Consider the following 21,577-nt stretch of genomic DNA (forward strand, 5'->3'; position numbering starts at 1 on the left):
TTAAACACTGGAGGTTCGCCCGATGGCCTCAAGTGTGAAAGTCTCCCCTCTCCTCTGTGACTTGACTGCATTACAGTCAATAGAGCTGTGTCAGAGGGGAGGGATTAATCACAATGGGGGCTGACAGGCTTGCGCCCAGTGCTCCATGCCAGTTCGGTGCTCGGGAATTGACCAGCGATGTGCGAGGGAACCGAGTGGCAGTTCAAAAGAAGGACCACACCAGCACCGATTTATTCATATAAAAAAAAAAAAAAAAGTGATCCACCTAATGGTACATTCGCTTTAAGATGCAGTTGCACTTGGAGTTTAAGTGAAATATGTTGTCATGACTATACTTTTCAGTGGTGATATGAGGAGGCGATACCCCGAGACTTAAAGTAGACTCTTATTACTAGAACCTTGATGAGTAAAATTATTGAGTGAGTGGATAGGCATAGAGAACGTGACATACAGAAATTTACAGGCATCTACCTTCTTTAGTCAGTTGGGGGGGGGGTGAAGCTCTCAATAGCTCTGAACGATTGCTACTTAAAAGGTATTAAAATATGAAATGTTCCAAACAGGATTGTAAAGGAATGGATAAGTTGTATTAAATAAAGTGGTATTTCTATATTTTATATCCCTACTGCTCAAGACCTCCGAGTGACATGGCAAGACACGGAATATGCCTACTCAAACAACCTAAGCCAGTAATTAAATGAGAAGACACTTTCTTGGTTTTCATGGAGCGGTGATCTGTGTAGCTGTCCTTGCAATGAACTACTCACTCAGCAAATCACTGACTGAGGTTGGACACCGAATGGCTGAGCAGGACAATTCCTGTAGGGATGACCAAAAAGCAGCTGGGACCAAGAGTGTAGACACGACAGGTGTGGGCCATTTACGGTTCATTACTCTAGTATTTTGCTCATGTATGTGAACCATACTACAACTTCCAAAGACTTCTAGGGTGCATCACTATGCCATATTAAATTTCAAATGAAGGCATACAAAATTTGTTTTTTCCCCATGGCAATCCATTTTTTTCTTTTCTTCCTTTTTCTCTCCTATTTCTGGATTTTGTGTTATATACTGTAAATATTCTGCTTTATAAGCAGATTGTAGATCCCATAAAATAATGTATTCATAATACAGTGGAAAAAGTTGTCCTATCCAGTATAAAGTGACCTTGAAACAAAGTGATCGAGTGTGTTCTCATAACTAATTGTTCACTGTACAGTGGCTGTTGCAGAACATGAAATAGAAGATATACTGATGTATGTAAAGCCTATGTCAATGTTTTTGTACTCATCAGATTTATAGATGTAACACTTGGATGGTCACCTGCATAAATTCTACCCATCATTTACATGTGGACTTAATTCAATTGAAAACAGAGACCCTGGAAAGAGTTGTAGCCCTTTACACGATTGGTTATATGTGGGTTGAGGGCTACAAGGGGCCTTGTTATCTGGCAATAATGATAGACAGAGTGACTTTAGATATAAGACCTTATTCTCACTCTCCATAATCCACAGACCCTACAGAGAGAAAAGCTGTGCAGTGAACTCACACAGCTCCTGATATCATTTAAATATGATGCTGAGGGAGCCAAATATGTTTAAATCTTCTATCAGTACAGTCCTGTGAATATTTATTCACTTTTGGTACTCCTGGCATCATATTGATATGTGATGCCGGGAGCTCTGCAAGTCCACAGAGCATCTTCATGGTCTGCAGGGTCCATGGATTATGGTGTGTGTAATTGAACCCTACAACACAGGCTGAATAATACAGGCATGTGACTATAAAAGCAGTGGAGGAGTTTAGAAACATAAACGTATGATATAAAGAGTCAGGCCCTTAAAGAGTAACTATTATTTGTAAACTACTCCTGGCTCCAATTGTCATAACTTCTCACTTCCTATTAGCTAATAGTACATGGACTTGCCATTGTCATTACATTGCAAGTCTATGGGACTGGGGCCCACAAGAAGAAATAATCCTGGGGGCCCATCAATGAAGAACCAGTGAGAAATTACATGTCAATCAGTGTTAGTGCAGGTTCTAAAGCTGGGGGCCCACCGGTCCTCTGGTGGGACTATATGGCAATTCTGCATATTACTCTCTTTGGTTAAGTGGAGAGGAAATGAGAGGTCACATCGCTTGAAGCCACGCCATTTTCAAATTATAGTTACCCTTTAAATATTTAATTCCAAAATGTTTACTTTCAAATAGGAGTTGCATTTTTTTCAGATTGACAATTTTTCTGTAAAAGAAAGCCATATTCATGATTGTTCACTATTCTACTCTCTCTATGGTTTGCTGATACCTAACTCCCTGTGTGTCTTGCCTGTTTTACTATAGATACGACTGTCAGATGCTTGATATTTTAAATAATCTTTTCTCACCCCAGGCTAACACCAGCGAGGTGCGTCATCCACTTAATCTATATACCAGACACTGATAATAAAAAAAGAAGGAAAAAAAAAAAGAACTGCTATTTTAGACTTCTTAGAAAATAGGGAAAACATTGTGTCCTTATCACAGCCTTGTCGGAACTAGTCCAGATGTGAACCGTTTGAAGCTCTGTCTTAATTTAATGAAGAGGTAAATAGACTGGAAGGGACCAAATTTGCAGGACTGATAAGATGTTGGAGTCAAGGTCTTTCATCTTTGTAGACATGTTGTTGTTCATTCTGTCTCAGAATGAGATGCTCATCTTTTTTTAGGTAAAGCTATGCTTTTGTGCAGTGAGGCTATGTTCACACAATGTAATATAGTGGCAAACTACGCCTCTGTGTTACATGATCCTGCGGCCGAAACTGCTATATTGGCTACGGGAACATTATCTTTCTCCCATTTGGATTACGGCCACCTTAGAGTGTGCCCACAATCCAATTATGCATTGGAGTCCATACTTTACACTGTGTGCACAACTATTTTCTACGGCCTTAGAAAATAGACATGCTCATGATTTTCTGCGGCCACAGTTCAACAACGACCATAGTGTATGCTGTGTGTGTACACTACAGCGTTGTAACATTGACATCAAAGCAAACGTACGGCCTTTTTACTGAAAAGAACCTCCGTTGTTAATTAAATTAATACGCAGTGTGAACATAGCCTAAATGTGAAATTTTCAGATGTTAAGAACTCATGGATAAGGAAAATAACTGAGAGGATCGTTCACGAGAAACATAAAAAAGCCGCCACTGAAAGAGAATGGTGTGTGCTGCTTGTGTTGTCTTGCTCTATGGGTTATTTCATCCAAATAAACATTATGAAAAAACATATTGAAATAAGTTGGCTGAAAAAACATAGGTAAGATCTCCACTAGAGATGCGCAAATTGCTCATATCAACAAAGTGAACCCCTTCGTTTGATCAGCGATTCACTCATCATGCTGCCTGCTCTCAGTGCTGCTCTGCTCCCTGACGCTCCTTGCTGCTCCACCTTGCTGGGGGGCTGCAATCCTATTGGGGGATTTGTGCCGTGATCCTCCTCCGGTCATCGCAGTGTGGATTGCGGTGGGGGTTGCGACACAGATTGTGTAAATGAGGCCTCAGCATTGCTGCCTAATCTGACCTCTGTCAATTTATATACATTAAAAAAAAATAATTGAAAATTGGAAACAAAAGCCAACAAATGAGGGTCTTCCAGTTTCTAAAGCATTCATAGCTGCCTCTTTCCAGAAACAGCACCACTCTTGTCCTTAATTTGTGTGTGATATTGTAGCTCAGTTCTATTGGAATGAATGGGGCCAAGTTGTAATACCCCACACAACGTGAGGACAATTGTGGCACTGTTTTAAGAATATCCCATTGTAGGCTATGTTTACACACAGTATTTCTCTCAGAATTTTGGTCAGTATTTTTATTTTTTTAATTAAAACCAGGAGTGGATTGAAAACATGGCAACTGTGTAAATCTTTCCATGATTTCGACTGCCAGTTCTGTTCTTGATTTTGGCTACAAATACTGACTAAAATAATGACATAAACACAGTCCAACATAGTATGTGTGAACATAGCCTTAATAATCTTTTTGGGTACTGCTCCTTTTTGACTATATGTATAACATAAAATGTAAACCAGGTCTATTGCTTACTACTTGTCCCAAAGAAATTTGAGCCTGAATGTCTTTACACCTAAAATTCATGTACTAAACTCACGTGGCAGCTTTATCAGTAGCCACTGGTTGACAACAAAAGTTTTGCACAGATCAGTATACAGCGTCTTCATCGGTGCACAGAAAGTACTGTGAACAGTGTTATCCCCCCATCACTTCTATTAAAACACATGGACTGAAATATTGATTATGAAAAACGCTCCGTATAAACGGACTGCAATGCACACATGTATCATACACGTCGATTTGCGTGCATAACCCGATCACCGTTCTAGATTGGGCATGCATTAATGATGTGAGTAGATTTACCACAATTCATTGTTCCCATTTGGCCTGCAGCAGGATGTGCATTGAAAACTTCCCTTAGAGGAAAGGAAGGGCTGGCTGCTGCATTTTCTGTCTTTGTTAAATTGTGAAGCTGTGATCAGTCTGTCCCGTGTGGTTTTGCTGGCAAATTGTAGAATGCTGTTAACAGGAGACGTTGCCTCTCTTACACATTGTAATGGGATTTATCGGAAGATCTACAGCAAGGCAATGGCTTTTTTTTTTTGACTGACAATTTGAACTTTGAATACAAGGGCAACAAGCCTGCCACATAATAGAATAGGAGTGACTTTGCACCAAAAGTTACAGTGACAGACTAGGTATCAATTTAAGTTAAAAGCCAATGGAAATCTTATCATTACTGTTTTCTTCCTTGCTAATAGTTATAATTTAGGGAGCTGTTTATTGGGAATATATTTTAATCAGCTAAAGTCTTACAGATGTCTAAATGTCTAAAGTGAATCTGCCAGCTGCAATTCATATTCCAAAGTGCTGATACTGCTAGATAGCTATTAGGTCAAAGAGACACATGGTACCTTTCATATATCTGTCTGTGCTTCCATAACATAGAAAAATGCTTTTATACTTCTGTGCAAGAACTGTCAAAATGGTGTTCATAAACTCCTGAAATGCTGCAAGCTGAAATACCTCCTTGCTCCACCTCTCATCCCTATCTCAGCTGATCCCTATCCCGGCATAAGAATGGGAGGGGAGAGAGGAGATATTTAAGCCATCAGCCCTTCAGGAGCTTGGGAATGTATCTTTGACACTTTACTAGAGATGAGCGAGTAGTGAAATATTCAAAGGTTTGAAATTGGATTCGAGTAGACCGCAATGTTTTATTATTTGATCGAATATGGAATCCCATTAAAGACTATGGGAAAAAATGCTCATGACTTGGTGATCTCCAAGTGGTCTAATTTAGGTTTCCAAGTCCACCATGACACCTCAGAAAATGATCCAAACACCTCTGGATTGCAACTGGGACAGCAGGGGAAGCATGCCTGGGTGCATCTAACATGCCAAAGTCTCAGCATTACACCACTATCACAATCACAGCCTTTTAACAATAAACTCAGAACATTCTCAGTATATAGCTGTATACCCTATACATGATTTTCTAGAAATGCCTTCAGGCAACAGACGTTCCAATGGTTAATGTTATGCACCGAACTCAGTAGTACCAAATTACTATATATGTTTTTGGCACTCTCTCAGTATACAGCTATATACCCCATACACTGCATCCTATTCCTCACAGTGCACTCCTGCATCCTGCTTATCTGAACACAATGACGTGCTGCTAGCCGGGTTAATAGCTGTATATATGTGTAATCAGGGCCGATTCTGGGGACTCTGCTGCCTGAGGCAAACCTCAGGCAGCCGCCCCCCTCACTAGCACTTTGAAAGCCCCCCCGTCCGGACCAAGCCAAATACAACAACGCGTACCCCCGTAACCAACCCCCCCCCCCCCGTTCGCACTCCGGCCCTGCAGCCACTCACCTGTCCTGCTGCAGCTGTTCCGCCAACGCTCACCGCTGTCCCCAGCTGTGCTCCCGCACCATCAGTCAGCAGCTGTCATCTCAGCCGCCCCGCCGCCAATGCTCACCGCTGTCTCCCTGCCCCTGCAGTCGCTCACCTGTCCTGCTGAAGCCGTCCTGTCCCGCCGCCAACGCTCCCTGGCCCTGCAGCTGCTCACCTGCCCGTCAACGGTCACTGCTGTCCCCGCTCATCGTGGCCCCCGCTGATCCCGGGCACTCATGACTCACTGGAGGGCGATGACAGCTGCTGACTGACGGCATGGGAGCGAGGCGGGGGACAGCGGTGAGTGTTGGCGACGTGACGGCTGCGGCAGGACAGGTGAGCGGCTGCAAGGCTGCTGTCTGCCGCCCCCTGCAGGGGCACAGAATCTGCCGCCTGAGGGGGAATACTCATTCTACCTCATGGCAGAAGTGGCCCTGTGTGTGATCAATCTCTACTATCTATAATTTGAGCCCTAAAAAGGGATTTTGTGGGTCTCTCCTGCCTATAATCATCTAACACCTGACTTTCTCTGCTACACACTGTCTCCCTGTCTAGCTCCAAGTAGCATCTGAATATGAATATGAAAACCACTATTCATACACTTTGAAGGTCACATGGTTTAGCCAGCGAAGGAATGTAGATGCTTTTTTCACTGCCTGTGTGCTCATAGGGCACCCCCCCCCCCCCCCCCCCGCATAGTTATTGGTTTAAAAGAAAAAAAAACACACCAGGGAAGGTGGGAGGGGAATTGTATTTTTACTGTATTTTAGGTCAAATACACAAAGCACAGACAGATATATAAAAGGTGTCACGTGTCTCTTTGACCTAACAGCTAAATAACACTGTCAGCAGTTTGGAACATAAATTGCAGTTTACAGATTCACCTTAAGGAAGCCATCTATGGTGACAACTAACAGCTACTGTATTTTAGCAACTGACAATTCAAAATCAGACAAGAGAATTTTATTGTTATCAGCCTGCCTGGTGTCAATTGTTTTCAGATGAAAAGAAAATGTTTTTAAAATTGGGTACAAAAAAATAAGAGGTCAGCAGCACTCATAAATCTATAGGTTGCTGTTGTTTTTTTGTTTGTTTTTTTCACTTTGGAGTAATAAACACTTAGATTTTTTTTTCCGTAATGCTGCTGACTAGGGATGGTCCGAACCGAGTTCGGTTCGGGCTCGTACGAACCCGAACTCTTGGTGATGATTCCCGCTGTCTGCCCGCTCCGTGCAGCCGGCGGATCCAGTGGGAGAACCGCCTGGAAAACTGGGATACAGCCATAGCCATAGGCTGTATCCCAGTTTTCCAGGCGGTCCTCCCACTGTATCCACCCGCTCCAAGGAGCGGGCAGACAGCGGGAATCTGATGCCGAGCGTTCGGGTTTATACGAACCCGAACCTCGGAGGGTTCGGACCATCCCTACTGCTGACCTTGCAATTTTGGCTTTACATGTGGTAAGTGGTTCAATCCTTAAACATGCACCTTTATATTGCCCATGATATTGCCCCATACTGGATTGTCAGATTATATACATTTACTCTTGCTTGGTTTAGAGCATAGCAAGGTTGAAGATTCTTTTTAATCATATGACTACTGAAACTTTCTTTACCTTGCTCCTTAGTCACCACACAATACTTATCAGCTACATCCATTCTCTTGCAAAAGACGTCTATTGAATGCTGAACTGTCCAAGAAAATAACACTTTCTAGGAAAAACTGGAGTAGATTGGAGGGTACAGTGTTCTAATGGTAAATCTATCACTATTATATAGAAACGATTTATTGAATTGGTCATGTGGCATTATGAAGAGGGTTTCTATGTTTTCCCTATATACAGATATATGGAATTTATGGTAACATTTGGTATAAAGCATTGTAAATTTTCACTTTAATTCTCACTGACCTATACATTGAGTGGGAATATTCACTGAATATTGAACTGGTCTCCTTAGTGGGAAACTGACAGCACTGATATATGCATATATGCGCTGTCAGTTTCTCTTTCCACTCTCTGAGAACAGGAGTTATTTAATGATACTGTGTGCAAAATTGTCCAGTGCTGCCAGAGCATAAAAATATTTTTTGACCAATTTCCCCCCCCCCCCCCCCCTATTTTTCCTTATTGTGAGATTCTAAATTAGGGTAAATAGTAAAGAAAGATAACCAATAGAGATGAGCAATAGAGTGGCTGCAGAAGTTGGATGCAGCCCTAAAATTGCCTGGGAAATATGGATACAGCCACAGGCCATAGACTGTATCCATGTTTTCCAGGACTTCTTGTGGGTGCATCCAACTTGTGCTGCCACTGGTATTTAAGGTGGCACTGGGTTCGGGTCAATGAATCTGCTAATATCCCAGTGCAGCTGTTTACCTACTGACTGCAGTGCTGTTATTCTAATTACTCTCTCTTCCGTTATAGTGATGCTGTTTGATAATTTCAGATATGCTAATACCTAGGTTGCGCATGTGCAGGGAAGAATTACCATCGGAGACGGGCTGCTTCCAGCGCATGTGCAATTCTCTGTGTGCTTCTGACTGTGCTGATGTCAAAAATTACTACTCAGCATTGTTTTCTGGATCTCAGTCCTCATTGTCAAAGTAAGTATGAGATCTAGAAAAGGGTGTTGAGTAGAAATTCCTTACATCATCAGAAGCACAAAGAGAATGGCGCATGCCCCGGAAGCAGCCCGTTTCTGGCAGAAGTTCTTCCCTGCACATGCGGTAACAAGCTGCATTACTATGCATATATGAATAGGTATAGTGGGCGGGATGGGCTAGGCGGGATGAGGGGGGTACTCTGGATGGATGAGCGACGCCTATAATGCTTCAAAGCCGGGTATTAGCAAATCTGAAATGCTACTGAATGAAACAGCTCCACTATACCAGAAAAGACAGAAATAAGAAGAGCAGCACTGCAGTCAGACGGTAAAAAGCTTCTGGGGGATATCAGCAGGTTCATTGGCCCAAACCTGCTGATAATGCCGCTTTACATGGTACATGCTCGAGTTCAGAAAAACTATAGTGTGCTCGAGCTTCACTAATCTCTAATAATAAAGAACCAAAGATGAAATGAAGTAACCCATCTGTTTACCTAGTTAATAATAGTGTGACCTCAGTGAGCATTCTCTTCTTTCTTCTTTCAACAAAACCAGACAATGTACGGTATCATGCAACTACTATACAGTTCCTTATGCCATGACATTTCTTTGATCACATGTTACACTTCTTGCTAGAACTATTGGTACGCCAATACTCTTACTTCTCACATCTCATGAAAAGATTTTTTCTGGATATGTAGTTTTGGTTATCGCCGAATCTAAACTATATAAAAAAATAATCACTTATACTCTATCTAGAGGGCTTGTCATGAGATCCAACTAGAGCCATTTGAGGCTCCCACTCCAATCATTCTGTATCACTGACCTGAAACAAAGAACACTTTTCTCATTTCAGACTGTTCTGTTTGTTTCCATTAGCACATGCCCATCATTCTCCTTACCTTGGTTCCCCTTGATTGACTGACAGATAGATTTCCCATGAGTTGTCTTCTGCAATCGCCTCATGCGGGATCAACAGGCTCACCCCTGGAAAATAATGAGACGAGCTTAGAGATAAAATCAGGGAGAGAATGCCTGACTAGAACAGACATCAATAAACTTTATCTCCCTACACAGAACATGACAGGACACTCTACACATACACAAAGCTCTCACACTCTTTCTAAAAAAAAAAAAAAAAATTATTTTACTTAAGTACATTGGGTTTATAAAGCCGTCATTAAAAAGAATAGTGAATTTGCTTAATTGATGGTTATACTGTATACTGTATATGTTAAAGTACAGAATATATTAAGGATTTGCACTAAGTAATTGCTTGATGTATAATTTTCAACAGATTTTGGAGCGGAAAAAGGGAATGAAGCTAGGCCATGAAAAAGGATTGAATAGTGAAATGATCTTTGCATGTCTGTGTATATCTATGACCTGTTTTCAATAAACCACACATAGCATGGAGAGTAGTGCTGGCAGATTTGCCGAACTGTTCAGGTTTGGCAACGTTCTTCAAACCCATACATTTGGCATTTGACTCCTGGCAGCTAAAGAAATTAGATGTCAAGGAATGTTCCTGAACCCAAATAATTCAGCAACTTCGCTTAACACTAATGCAGAGTGCTGCGGATTCCGATCTTCACTTATTACAAATACAGTTGTTGCTATAGTATAGTGCACAAACAGCCTAGAATCTGGTGAGCTGAATCTGGCGATATACGGGTTGAGTTAAAAGTCTCAGGGCCCCCTTTTAATTCAGAAATTAAAGAGAAAATGGCATATCTAAATACCTCAGCAAATAATGGTTGAAGGGGCATAGCTTTGAGGCTATGTCCAGAATATGGTGGCAATCTTAAAAGACGCCATATTGCCTTAAGGACAATTTTTTTTTTCCATTGGGAAGGTAGTCATGTAGGATATCAAATCTCTGGTTCAAAAGATGTCAACACAAAAGTTGCAAAAACCACTGGGAACATTCCCTGTGATGAATAGCTATTTGGTGTGTTCAAGATGGTGCTTAAGGCGCTGGATCCAATGTGTTGAGAACTTTTGATAATTTCTAAACTTACTTTACCTTTTGATCCAGAAGAGAGTGCAAATCTGATTATGGCAATCCATTTTGGAGACAATTCTGGTCTTCTTTGATATGTTACATTGGAAAATTAAAAAAGGCAGCCACGTTCTGGATATAGTCTAAAAGATAAGCCCCCTCACTCATTATATTGTTGGGGTGTTCAAATACAGTTTGTCATTTTTTTTTTATTATTGTTTCTGAAATAAAAGTGTCCTGAGACTTTTGTATACTTACCTGTCCCGTTCCCTCACCGCTGTTGGGTTCCGGGTTACCTTTTCTCCAAAAATGAAAGCCCAGCTCTATACTGGCTATGCTGAGTTTCCATTTCTGGAGGGAACGGCGTGTTTTGAAATCATTGACAGTGGTGGAGAGCAGGAGTCCCGAAACCCAGAAGCAGCAGAATGTGACAGGTTAGTATATCACCAACATCTCCCCTACAGCCCTGGCAACATATTTAAAAGTAAGCTTATCCCCAACAACCCCTTTAAGCCATCAATATCAGAATATAAGTCTGCTCCAAGCACCCCTACTGAATGTGCTGCTGCACTGCTGTGAGCCCACCACCCTTTCCTTCTCCTGCCAGGCACAGCTCCATACATTGAAACATGAATGCACATTACATTCATTAATATGAGTCCTTTTACAGACGGCATACAACTTGCTGCTCTTTTCCCTGTAGCACTCTCCACCCAAACGGAGGCCAACATGCTGGGAGCTTTACTGGCAAATACAGTAACAAACACTGAGAACACAGTATCAAAGAAGTCTTAAAGGGAATGTGTCACCTAAATGTTATTTTACTGATTAGACACTAAAATGTTCTTTTATTCTAATCTGTTTCTTTAACTTTTCTGTAAATTTACTTTTTTGTACATTGTTATGGAGGCTGACATCAAGCCTGAGCTGTTTTTAACATCATTTAGCGGCATGCTTTACAGCAAGCCTCATGGACATAGATGAAAATAGACAGACTCTGTCCCCTTAAGATGAATGTGAAACATTACTGAGTGTGCTCTGTGACCTGTGAACATGTCATTTCACAGGGAGCTGCTGTCATGTCCTCTATCTTCTGGTGTCCCCTGACACTGCAATGCTGTACAGATCACTTTACAGCAACTGCCTCTTATCACCACAGACACAACAGAAAGTCTCAGTTTAGTTTGCCAAAAATTCTTTAAAATATATTTAACCTAAAAACATAATTTAAACAATAAATCTTGTTCTGATGACACATTCCCTTTAACAAGCAAAATAGTAAAAAATTGACAAAAGGATAATATATAACAAGTAGTGTAAATAATGGTACAGCCGCCAATTAATTGACAATATCCTTGCGTCTATAAACTAACAATAATGCACACAAACTGTAAGTAATAGGCCCTGGCCTCTCCTTAAGTTTTTGCATATTGAGGACCTTACTGTGCATATCTCATTTAGGTGTATGGTTTTTACCTTAGGTAACACGCTCACATACGCCGGCACATACTGCCTTGCCCCATGATAGACCCTAACAGGGGATTCAGTAAGTAATGGCAGCACACATACGATACGGTACATTTGTCTATGTCTGTATATGCTTATACTGCCCCCCCCTCTACATTATACAGTGTCCACGTGTACAAACTTGACAGGTGGGACATCCTCCTGAGGGTCGCACTGAGGGAACACAGTGAGTACAGTATGTGGCAACGCATCATTGTCTGGTCACATCACTTTATGGCATAAATAGCCTCTGAATAGAATGTGACGTCTGTGACTTAACCTATGTACCCTGACCCATACTGACCTACCCGCACCCTACGGCCCCTGATGACGTAACGTACTGTGTTACTAAAACGCGTTGGGCATTATTGATTTAAGGGACATTATGGTCGAATGATCTCCTGACCTCGACTGATGAACTATGGTTTTGGTTGAATAGGAGCAACTTCTTTATTGGTTTTCGTGAATTGTCACGTTTCTTTTTGAGTAGTCAGCATACCGTGGAGGTGTTTTGAATTGTGGAATCGAGATCTGTGATTAGTACATAGATGATTCCTAGACACGACCCGACAAGACAAACTGACATAATACTCATGCTAATTGTATATCGGAGACTTACATATTGTTAATTATATTTTGTTACCTTTTACTGCATATCTAATAAATTGTATATTTTATCTACATGCGCATCCTTTCTTATTGTTAGACAAAAGGATAATAAAAATATTGTATAGGATCAAAAAAATCTTTGGATGACAATACCCAACATAACACAATGGGGGGTGATTGTCGAAGGCATTTAGACGTTATCAGTCCTTCACTCTCTATACATCTCTTCCGCAATGACAGCTTTTAATACTATATGCTGTTTATTAGGGAAAACTTCCAACAATCTCCATAGTTACTGCTTTTCACAATTAACTGAACACTAAGTCTATCGTAGCAATAGACAGCTGTTATATAGCAAGCCGGACTCCGCTGCCTAAGTCTAAGAAATAGTGGATGGCCGGAACGTACTGGGTACAATCAGCATTGTTAAAACCTCTTAAAACATCATTAAATCTCCATTTCGAAAAATACACATTACATTCACTAATATGAGTCCTTTTACAGACGGCGTTCGTTCGATAAATACCATCCAATGTTATCCCATTTGTTACTGCGTAATAGCAATGTTATGATAACTGGCCACTAATGGCGGCATGAATTAAAGCGCTGCTAGAAATGGTGCCCAGAACTCGTGTGTAAGTAATAGGCCAATAACTTTATTGTGTTTTTACAACATGGACATTTTTTGATTGATTTATAGAAGATTTGTGTAAATTACCACCAAGAGCAGTTAATATAAATGATCAGCTCTAATGTGTACAGTGTCTGGGTGGTGTTGTATGGGAGGTGGTAATGGGTGGCACAAGTCATCTCTCACTTCTTCTTCTATATCAATCATTTTTCATTGATTAAAAGCTCTTGTGAGCAGAGAGCCGTGCAGTCTCCTCAAGTTATATTATGTTTCATGTCAATAGACGGTGTACACAATCCAGTAAATAGAAGCGGAAAAACAATCAACTCTAATTATAGAAATGACATGTTTAGAATTACGTTTACAAATGACGGATGCTTTCTCATATAATAAAATGGGGGGTATTTATCAATCCAATTGCGCTAGTTTCCTGCAGGGGTTATTGCAGGAGCACAATTTATCATGAATCCACCGGTGATAGATGTCTGGTTGGTAGGGGGCTGACTGCAAGGACCACTGCAGAGAATAGGGATCCCAAGTCTCCAGGGGTGGTATTTACATTTCAAGCAAATGGTTCTTTACAATCTGACTGTGACCAGTGGTTTGGGTGTCTTCCTGTAAAGTATCCCTATTTGCTAAAATTTAAGTAGACTTTGTATTGTTTTAGGGCAAGAATTTAAAAGAAGGCGGGGGGGGGGGGGCATTTTTGCGATTCTTAGTAGGGATGGTCCGAACCTGCCGGGGTTCGGGTTGGTATGAACCCGAACGCTTAGCAACAGATTCCCGCTGTCTGCCCGCTCCGTGGAGCGGGCGGATCCAGCGGGAGTAACGCCTGGAAAACTGGGATACAGCCTATGGCTGTGGCTGTATCCCAGTTTTCCAGGCGGTCCTCCCGCTGGATCCGCCCGCTCCACGGAGCGGGCAGACAGCGGTAATCATTACCGAGGGTTCGGGTTCGTACGAACCCGAACTGAACTCGGTTCGGACCATCCCTAATACATAGATTAGACTCACATTAGAAAAGATCCCTGTGTCTGTGTTATACGTCAGCATACTGGAAGAACCAGTACGGTATAAAGGATTTCTTGATAGGCCCTATCCTCTGTGATGTCATTGGCACCTAGGCCACACCCCTCTGCTGTTTCATAGGAATGGGCCACCCTAGAGACATAGGCCCCACCCCCTCTGTGACTGCTGAATAAGAGGGGTTGGTATCTAGGCCTCTAGGTCAACTCATTCTGATGATGCTGCAGAGGGGGCAGAGCCTAGGCGACAATGGAGACACAGAGGGGACGTGGCCTATGGCACCAATGTGGACAGCGATATGGGGCATGACAGCTGTGAAGACCCACCCATACGGCACTGTCTTCCAACAATAACATATATTTTTGAGGGGACAGACCCCCAAGAAATCCTTTATATAGTAAAATATGAACTGTCCAGAATATAAGCGTAATAATGATGCTGAAAACTCTTTATATGGAAAGGGGGTGACAATTTTACTTTAACAAATATATATCACGGCATACTAGTGGTGGACCACTCACTTTAGACTACCACTTCAGTAGACTAAATGTATTCTACTAATGGCTACAGCAGGTTTGTTTCTGCAGGTATACTTTTATTCTATAGGACTCAAAAGTGCCAGAGGCTTCACTTTTGAGTGCTGCAAAATAAATGTATTTGAAAGGGAAGTAGACCAAACCTAGTTATTAGATTATCTCCAGTACATTACAGTCAATAGGCCTATTAAGGCACACCTGTTGTAGTATCAGTATCAGCATGCCCTTCTGTTAGTTTTCCATCATATATAACAGATGTAGAGACATCTTCTTATGTAAAAATAATCTTACCCATGGGAAGTGTAAGAATAAACATTCTATGGAAACTGAAAGTTAAAAAGAATGTAAAATGAATTATCGGTGAAATACAGATATTGTTAATTTGTACCACATAGCTTTGTAGGGATATAGCCAAACTTGGCAGATAAACTGCGGCAGATAAACTGCAGCAGAAAATCTGCACTAAATTGCCTGGAAATAGGTGTCCAATTATTGATCATATGCCACATATGAATAGGGGAATTTATTAAAGTGGTAGCCCATGCATTTATATTTTATTATATACTGGTTGCAGAGAAAAGAATAACCCATACTTACCCACATATACGAACACATTCCCCAGAATCCTTCTGTGGCATGTTCAGGACCACCATTATATGTTCTGGCAGCTACTTCCAAGATGGACTCGACTCTTCATCCCGTTCAGCTAATCACTTGCCATGGCACTACCCTGCTTCAGTTAGTGATTGACTGAGTAAGCTGTCACTGCCAAGAGGCATCGTCTTGGAAGTAGCGTCCAGAGCATTGGGAGACTGGAAGACGTGACAGGAGGACTCCTGGAATAGATTGGTTGGTTAGTACATGTAGTTTATTATTTTCTCTGAAACCCCAGAAATATATAAAAAAAAAATAGAGTATCTCTTTAAGGCTGGGTTCACACTACGTATATTTCAGTCAGTATTGTGGTCCACATATTGCAACCAAAACCAGGAGTGGATTAAAAACACAGAAAGGATCTGTTCACACAATGTTGAAATATAACGGTAAATAACGGCCATTATTTCAATATAACAGCCGTTGTTTTAAAATAACAGCAAATATTTGCCATTAAATGGCGGCCATCCACTCAATTTCAACATTATGTGAACAGAGCCTTTCTGTGTTTTTAATTCACTCCTGGTTTTGGTTGCAATATGAGGACCACAATACTGACTGAAATATACGTAGTGTGAACCCAGCCTTATAAGGCTGTATGCAATATTTTGCTTTTCTGCACAACCTATGCTTTTAGAAAAACAATAAAAAAAAAAGGTTTTATTTTTTATTTTCACTTTTTTAAATTTGTTTATTTATTTTATTTTATTTATTTTGGCACATAGATTTGATTTCTTAAAACCCCATCCGCTTTGCTGCTACAGTCATTTGCATCAGATAGGTATACCGTAGGTATAACTCAAAGCTTCTGGGTCACAATGCTAAATCTTTAACAGATTATAAGGTTTATAATATTAGAGACATGAAGTACAGTATACTATTTTATGACATAAACATCCTAAGATAAACAGGTAAAAAAACAATAACAGGATTCTGATAGGAGCCAGCACCTCTTGGCTATATCGCAATTCACTCAATTTGTTTCCATGATCCAGCTGAGCTAAATGTAAATGCAGCCTGGTCCTGGGCAATGGCCCAGAGTGCACGTAGCATGTCTGAAGGCCTTCTTCTCCATGTGCCCTGCTATCTCAAAGAACACATCTATTTACTCATTGCCTCCATGCCTGAGAAGAATCTGAAATTAGCCTGGAAATGATCAAATTCGGCTTAGCGCTCAGCCAAGCGTGTATCCAAACACCATGCAGAGTGGTGACTGCCGTAGACCCTAGAAGAAGCTGCCACTTCTCCTCTCCTGTGTCATCCTACGAGCTAGCTTTGATTAACCCGAACACCTGTTACCCAGGACTGCCTTTTATTCAGCCTGGCAGCTGAACAAGTCATCGTGTTTTCCTTTCAGTGATGGCAGAAGAAAAGAAGGGAAAACAAACACACATTTTGCCGCCTCTTTTTCTCTCCTTTTAAAATCATGAGCCTGGGGATTGCACTCATGGTTTTGTTCTTCACATTTGCTTATAGGTCATGAAACATGTATTTCAATGTAACTTGAGAATTCATGATGCAGACCATATCATCGCAGACTTCAAAATAAGGTTAAGAATATTCAATTGTCTTAAAGGGGAACTCTGGTTAAGAAAGATTTAACCCTGTTCAATATCCACCCATAATTTAAGCTTATTTGTGATAGGTTTCTATTACATGAATGGGACCCTGAAGCTGCTGAAAATCCTCACTTCCTGGTCCACTTTGTCTCCACTCCTCTGTCCTTTCCCTCCCTCCTGGGACAGAAGTCATATGATCTCTGTTTCTCCTGTTGTCACGAACACCTCAACTGTAACCCTGCCCACCACTGACATCATCCAGCGATCACCTGGCCAAGAGCAGGGAAACAACAGCCTCTCCTGAGTAGTATAGGAGAAAATGAATGCTGTTGTTTTATCTCTCTCTCGCCCTCTAATCTGTCTATGATAGACAGAAAGATAGACATACAGCGGGGTCTTATCAAACATGGTGTAAAGTGAAACTGTCTGAGTTGCCCCTAGCAACCAATCAGATTTCACCTTTCATTCCTCGCAGACTCTTTGGAAAATGAAAGATGGAATTTGATTGGTTGCTAGAGGCAACTGACCCAGTTTCACTTTACTCCATTTTCGATAAATCTCCCCCCACTGTGTTTACTGTGCAAAGCAGAAGCAGGCTGAGCCAGTTGTGGGCAGATACTACAAGACAGGGGTTAGTCTGTATGTATATGGTTTTTTTTTTTTTAATTGATGTACAACATGCATATATTCAAATGGGCAATAAATCAGCCATTACTCTACCTATTGACCTTTATAAAATAATTTCTATATGTCTGGAACAACTTAGTAAGGGGATCTCATGTCCCATTAGTTTATCACTATTATTTAGCCTATAAGCCAGAAATAGCACAATTAAGTCTGACTTAAAAAAAAATAAAAAATAAAAAAATAAAATCAGACCATGGTTCTTTGCTTTGCGTCCATGCCTAATTACACTGTAAGATGCAATTCTTTATGAATGTACTGTAACTATCTCTCTATACCTATCATAGACTATGGGTAGATGTACTTTCAGCTTCCCAAAGACCTAAATTGGGAAAGTTCTAAAAAGTTGGAGGTCCTTGCTCAAGCTCAGACTTCCTATTTTTAAAGGGAGGAAATCCTGATTGATTTAGCTAGAATGAGCTAAGCTATCTGTCCACTGCTAAGGGGGATATTATAAAAGGAGAGAGATAGAAGGTGCATTCTCTCAAGTTATCAGGAAGAAGCTATTTCACTGAAAGTTTAGGATTCAAGAAGCTTTAGTTATCCATGTGGCTAAGAGAACTACACCTCAAGTTGCTCCAAGTCGCTTACATTGTTTCCATGGTAGAGAAAGAAGAAAGTACACCATGTATGTGAACCCTGCCGCAAGCAAACTGGTGTTACCCACTTTAATGAAGCAGAGACAGGAAACTGTTCTTATCTACACCTACATGGAGCATATAAAACAATAAGCATTCTATGCTTACCTGTCCGCACTCCCCTGGTGTCCTGTTGTGATGTCGCTGGTGTCCCCTACTGACTGTAGGGCTTTCACCTCCGAGACAAGCTCATCTCGGAAGTGACAGTCCCCTCAGCCAATCACTGACTGAGGCAGGACAGCACGACGGCCAATGATTGGTTGAGTTGGCAGTCACTACTGAGACAAGTTTGTATGGGAAGTGAAGGCTCTACAGTCAGCGGGGGACACTGGTGACACCACAGAAGGACAGAGACAGGTAAGAATAACATGTTTATTGTTTAATATGCACCAGCAGCAGTATGTTAAAAATTGTTCAATGTTAGCCAACCCTGTTAACTCAACTTCCACCCTGATTTGTCATATCTGTGTGCCCTGGGGGAATTCTTCTTACACTAACACTACCTTCCCCACCTCAAACAGCCAGATCATTCCGAGCAGTGTATCATCACCTGCAGATTCTCTCAACCCTTTTCGGTGACAAAGCCCAGCCAGCCCACACTTGGTGGAATTCCCCCTGACTGCAGTATATCATCACAGGGGAAATAAAGCATCCATAGGATATATGAGACCCATTGGAAACCCATTTAAAGAACATCTCGATCCTCATTGGAAGTATTAACCTTTGTCTTTTCAAGGGAAGCTGTCCTACAGCCAGTGTGTAGACTATTTCTTAGTACAGTATATGGATATTGAATGTTATCTCACAATGTCCAGACTAACAAATGTCCAGACTAAGAAATATTCCTCAGTCATAAAGCTTTATCTCTTACATTGCTAGAACACAGCACTTTGCAGCCGTTTCTTTTTCTCCTTTTATTTGTTAATGATAGATCACACAAAACAGCAAACAGCCATTCATTTATAGTGCCTCTTCTGGAAGGATTTTAATGATACATGTTGTTTTTATATTGTACCCATTATTATGATAAAGTAGAACCGCTTGCGACACTAACATGGTGATTCGTAGGCCATCTTTCAATCACAAGGCGAGGATGGAAGTGGAGTCTAGCCCCTCTTATAGATCTGTATTCCTCAGTTACAATGTCACAGACAGGGTTATTTTAAATAGGGGTCATAAATGAAAAAAAAAGCCAAGAATAACCGTTACACCTCTCTAGTGAATTCCGTATAGCCTGTCGCTTGCATATCTATATACTATAATGTTTTTTTTCCCCATATAAACTGTATGGGGGTTGGTGTAGAGGTTAATATTTTTTATTTTTATTTTTTTACAATTTCTGGTTATATTTGGTTATGAGTAACGTCTCCTACTGTGCGGCTAATCCTGTGTCCTGAAGGTAGCAGCCTTTACAAGAGTGCTGAGCACATTTTTATAACAGGGTCAAGGACCCACAAGTTTATTGCAGCTTTATTGCACCTTGTTAAGTCATTTTTTTTCTTCTGTGATCATAAAGACTGTGTGTAGGCATTTATTTCTAGACCATAATATTTCCCTTACCCTTGTCGGAGGAAGCACAGGTTGTGTATATACGTAGTCACCTTCATATACTGACAAGATAACCACACACCATGCTGTGAGTTGTTCTTCCTTCACAGACAAGAGATGAGCAAGGTTTTTTACCTCACCTATTAGTCCAGCATACACAATAAGCACGTCGCCTGTTACTCACGCGGATCCATCAGCTGATCCTTCTGTCCTTGGTCCTCTCTACAGGAGCTGTTGTGTGATGACCACTGGTGGGGATAAACCTTTCCACCCATGGGGTATGCTATTTCCTAAGGATCTAGATTAGGCACTCGGCAGCCGATGGTTTACAACCACTGGACAGATATGAGTGCTGTCATTTTCTGTAAATTTTATACTTGTGTTTCTTGCTCATGCCTCCCCCTCCTCTCTGCCTAATCCATATCCAACAGGGTTAAAATGACACTTTCTTGGCACCCTATGGGGACTAAATTGTCTAACTATTGTGTTTTATGAATGTCTGTTCCTCTGTTCTTATACTTTAAGCAGCTGTCGTTCTCCTCCCAATAAAACAAGATCTCTCTGCAGCTTGAAGCCCCTCACATTGTTTTGTTATCTTCACTTTTCCTCACTTTTCTATTTTTTGCCATTTTTTTTTTTGACACCTGCACAAAATCATGTCTGCGATCTGTCTCTCTGTGGGGTTCTCATTGTGAACGTGAAAGCAAATATGGAACACAATGTTGCTGTGATACACAGTTGACAAAATACAATGTGCTTTTTCATGTTTCATATTATTTTCTAGAATTATGTTTTCGGCCATATATCTACTAAACAGTGCTACCAAATAAAATAGGAGTATATTGGCTATGAGTTAAGCTGATACTTGATACTTGTTGATTGTACATTATAAGCCTTTGGTTTCGAGCTCTGGCCATTGGCTACAGGCGTTTACATGCTTGCTGGTCATTCTCATGTCAGAATTTCACTAGTGTGAACATGGTTTGATTCTGCACTAGCATAGTTAATTGATTCAGATTAACTCCCATTCATTCTCTGGGAAGATTTCTTCCAGCAGGTATATAGTTAACACCCTGCCTTACACAAATATTAACAACCTGGACTTTGTATCTCATGCTCCTTATTCCCGCTTAACCTAAACTCCTCTTATATCTGACCTCAACTTATTTCTGACTACTTTGCGATTTGGTCTGTATTTTCATTTTCCTGATCCTGACCTGTTTGTTGCAGATCATCAACCTTTGTGTTTTATCCAACTTTATTCCGTCTTTTTGAATGTCTTATGTGCCACCTTATTTCAACACAGGGAATGGCTCCAAGTTGTATGCCATCATTTAGGGTGGTTTTGAGACAAGTAGGCTGGAACAGTGTCAGGTTCTCACCTGTTTGTATGTTCCCTTCTTATATCCTGACCTGTCCTGATCCTGACAACATCATAGTGATTTTTGGCTGATAGCAACTATTGCTAAAAATAAATGAAATATATATATATATATATATATATATATATATATATATATATATATATAGGCTCTGTTCACATCCAGTTTTTTTGTCTTCTCCTACACAGGAAATCTTTTGACATAACATGGTTGCATTTTGGCCTATGGATGCATTTGTCTAGTGC

General features: G+C 40.9%; 1 protein-coding gene across 4 annotated transcripts in view; it reads right to left on the bottom strand.

Annotated features, from left to right (window-relative positions):
• UNC5D (unc-5 netrin receptor D) overlaps nt 1–21,577 on the bottom strand; it is a 477,260-nt gene that overhangs the window by 56,621 nt on the left and 399,062 nt on the right. For all 4 annotated transcript variants that reach the window (XM_069956215.1, XM_069956352.1, XM_069956101.1 and 1 more), the window contains one exon: nt 9,460–9,544. In XM_069956215.1, the coding sequence (XP_069812316.1) occupies nt 9,460–9,544 (85 nt within the window). The remainder of the gene's footprint in view (nt 1–9,459; nt 9,545–21,577) is intronic.

This window comes from Dendropsophus ebraccatus, chromosome 1 (genome assembly GCF_027789765.1).
Source record: "Dendropsophus ebraccatus isolate aDenEbr1 chromosome 1, aDenEbr1.pat, whole genome shotgun sequence".
Taxonomy (NCBI): domain Eukaryota; kingdom Metazoa; phylum Chordata; class Amphibia; order Anura; family Hylidae; genus Dendropsophus; species Dendropsophus ebraccatus.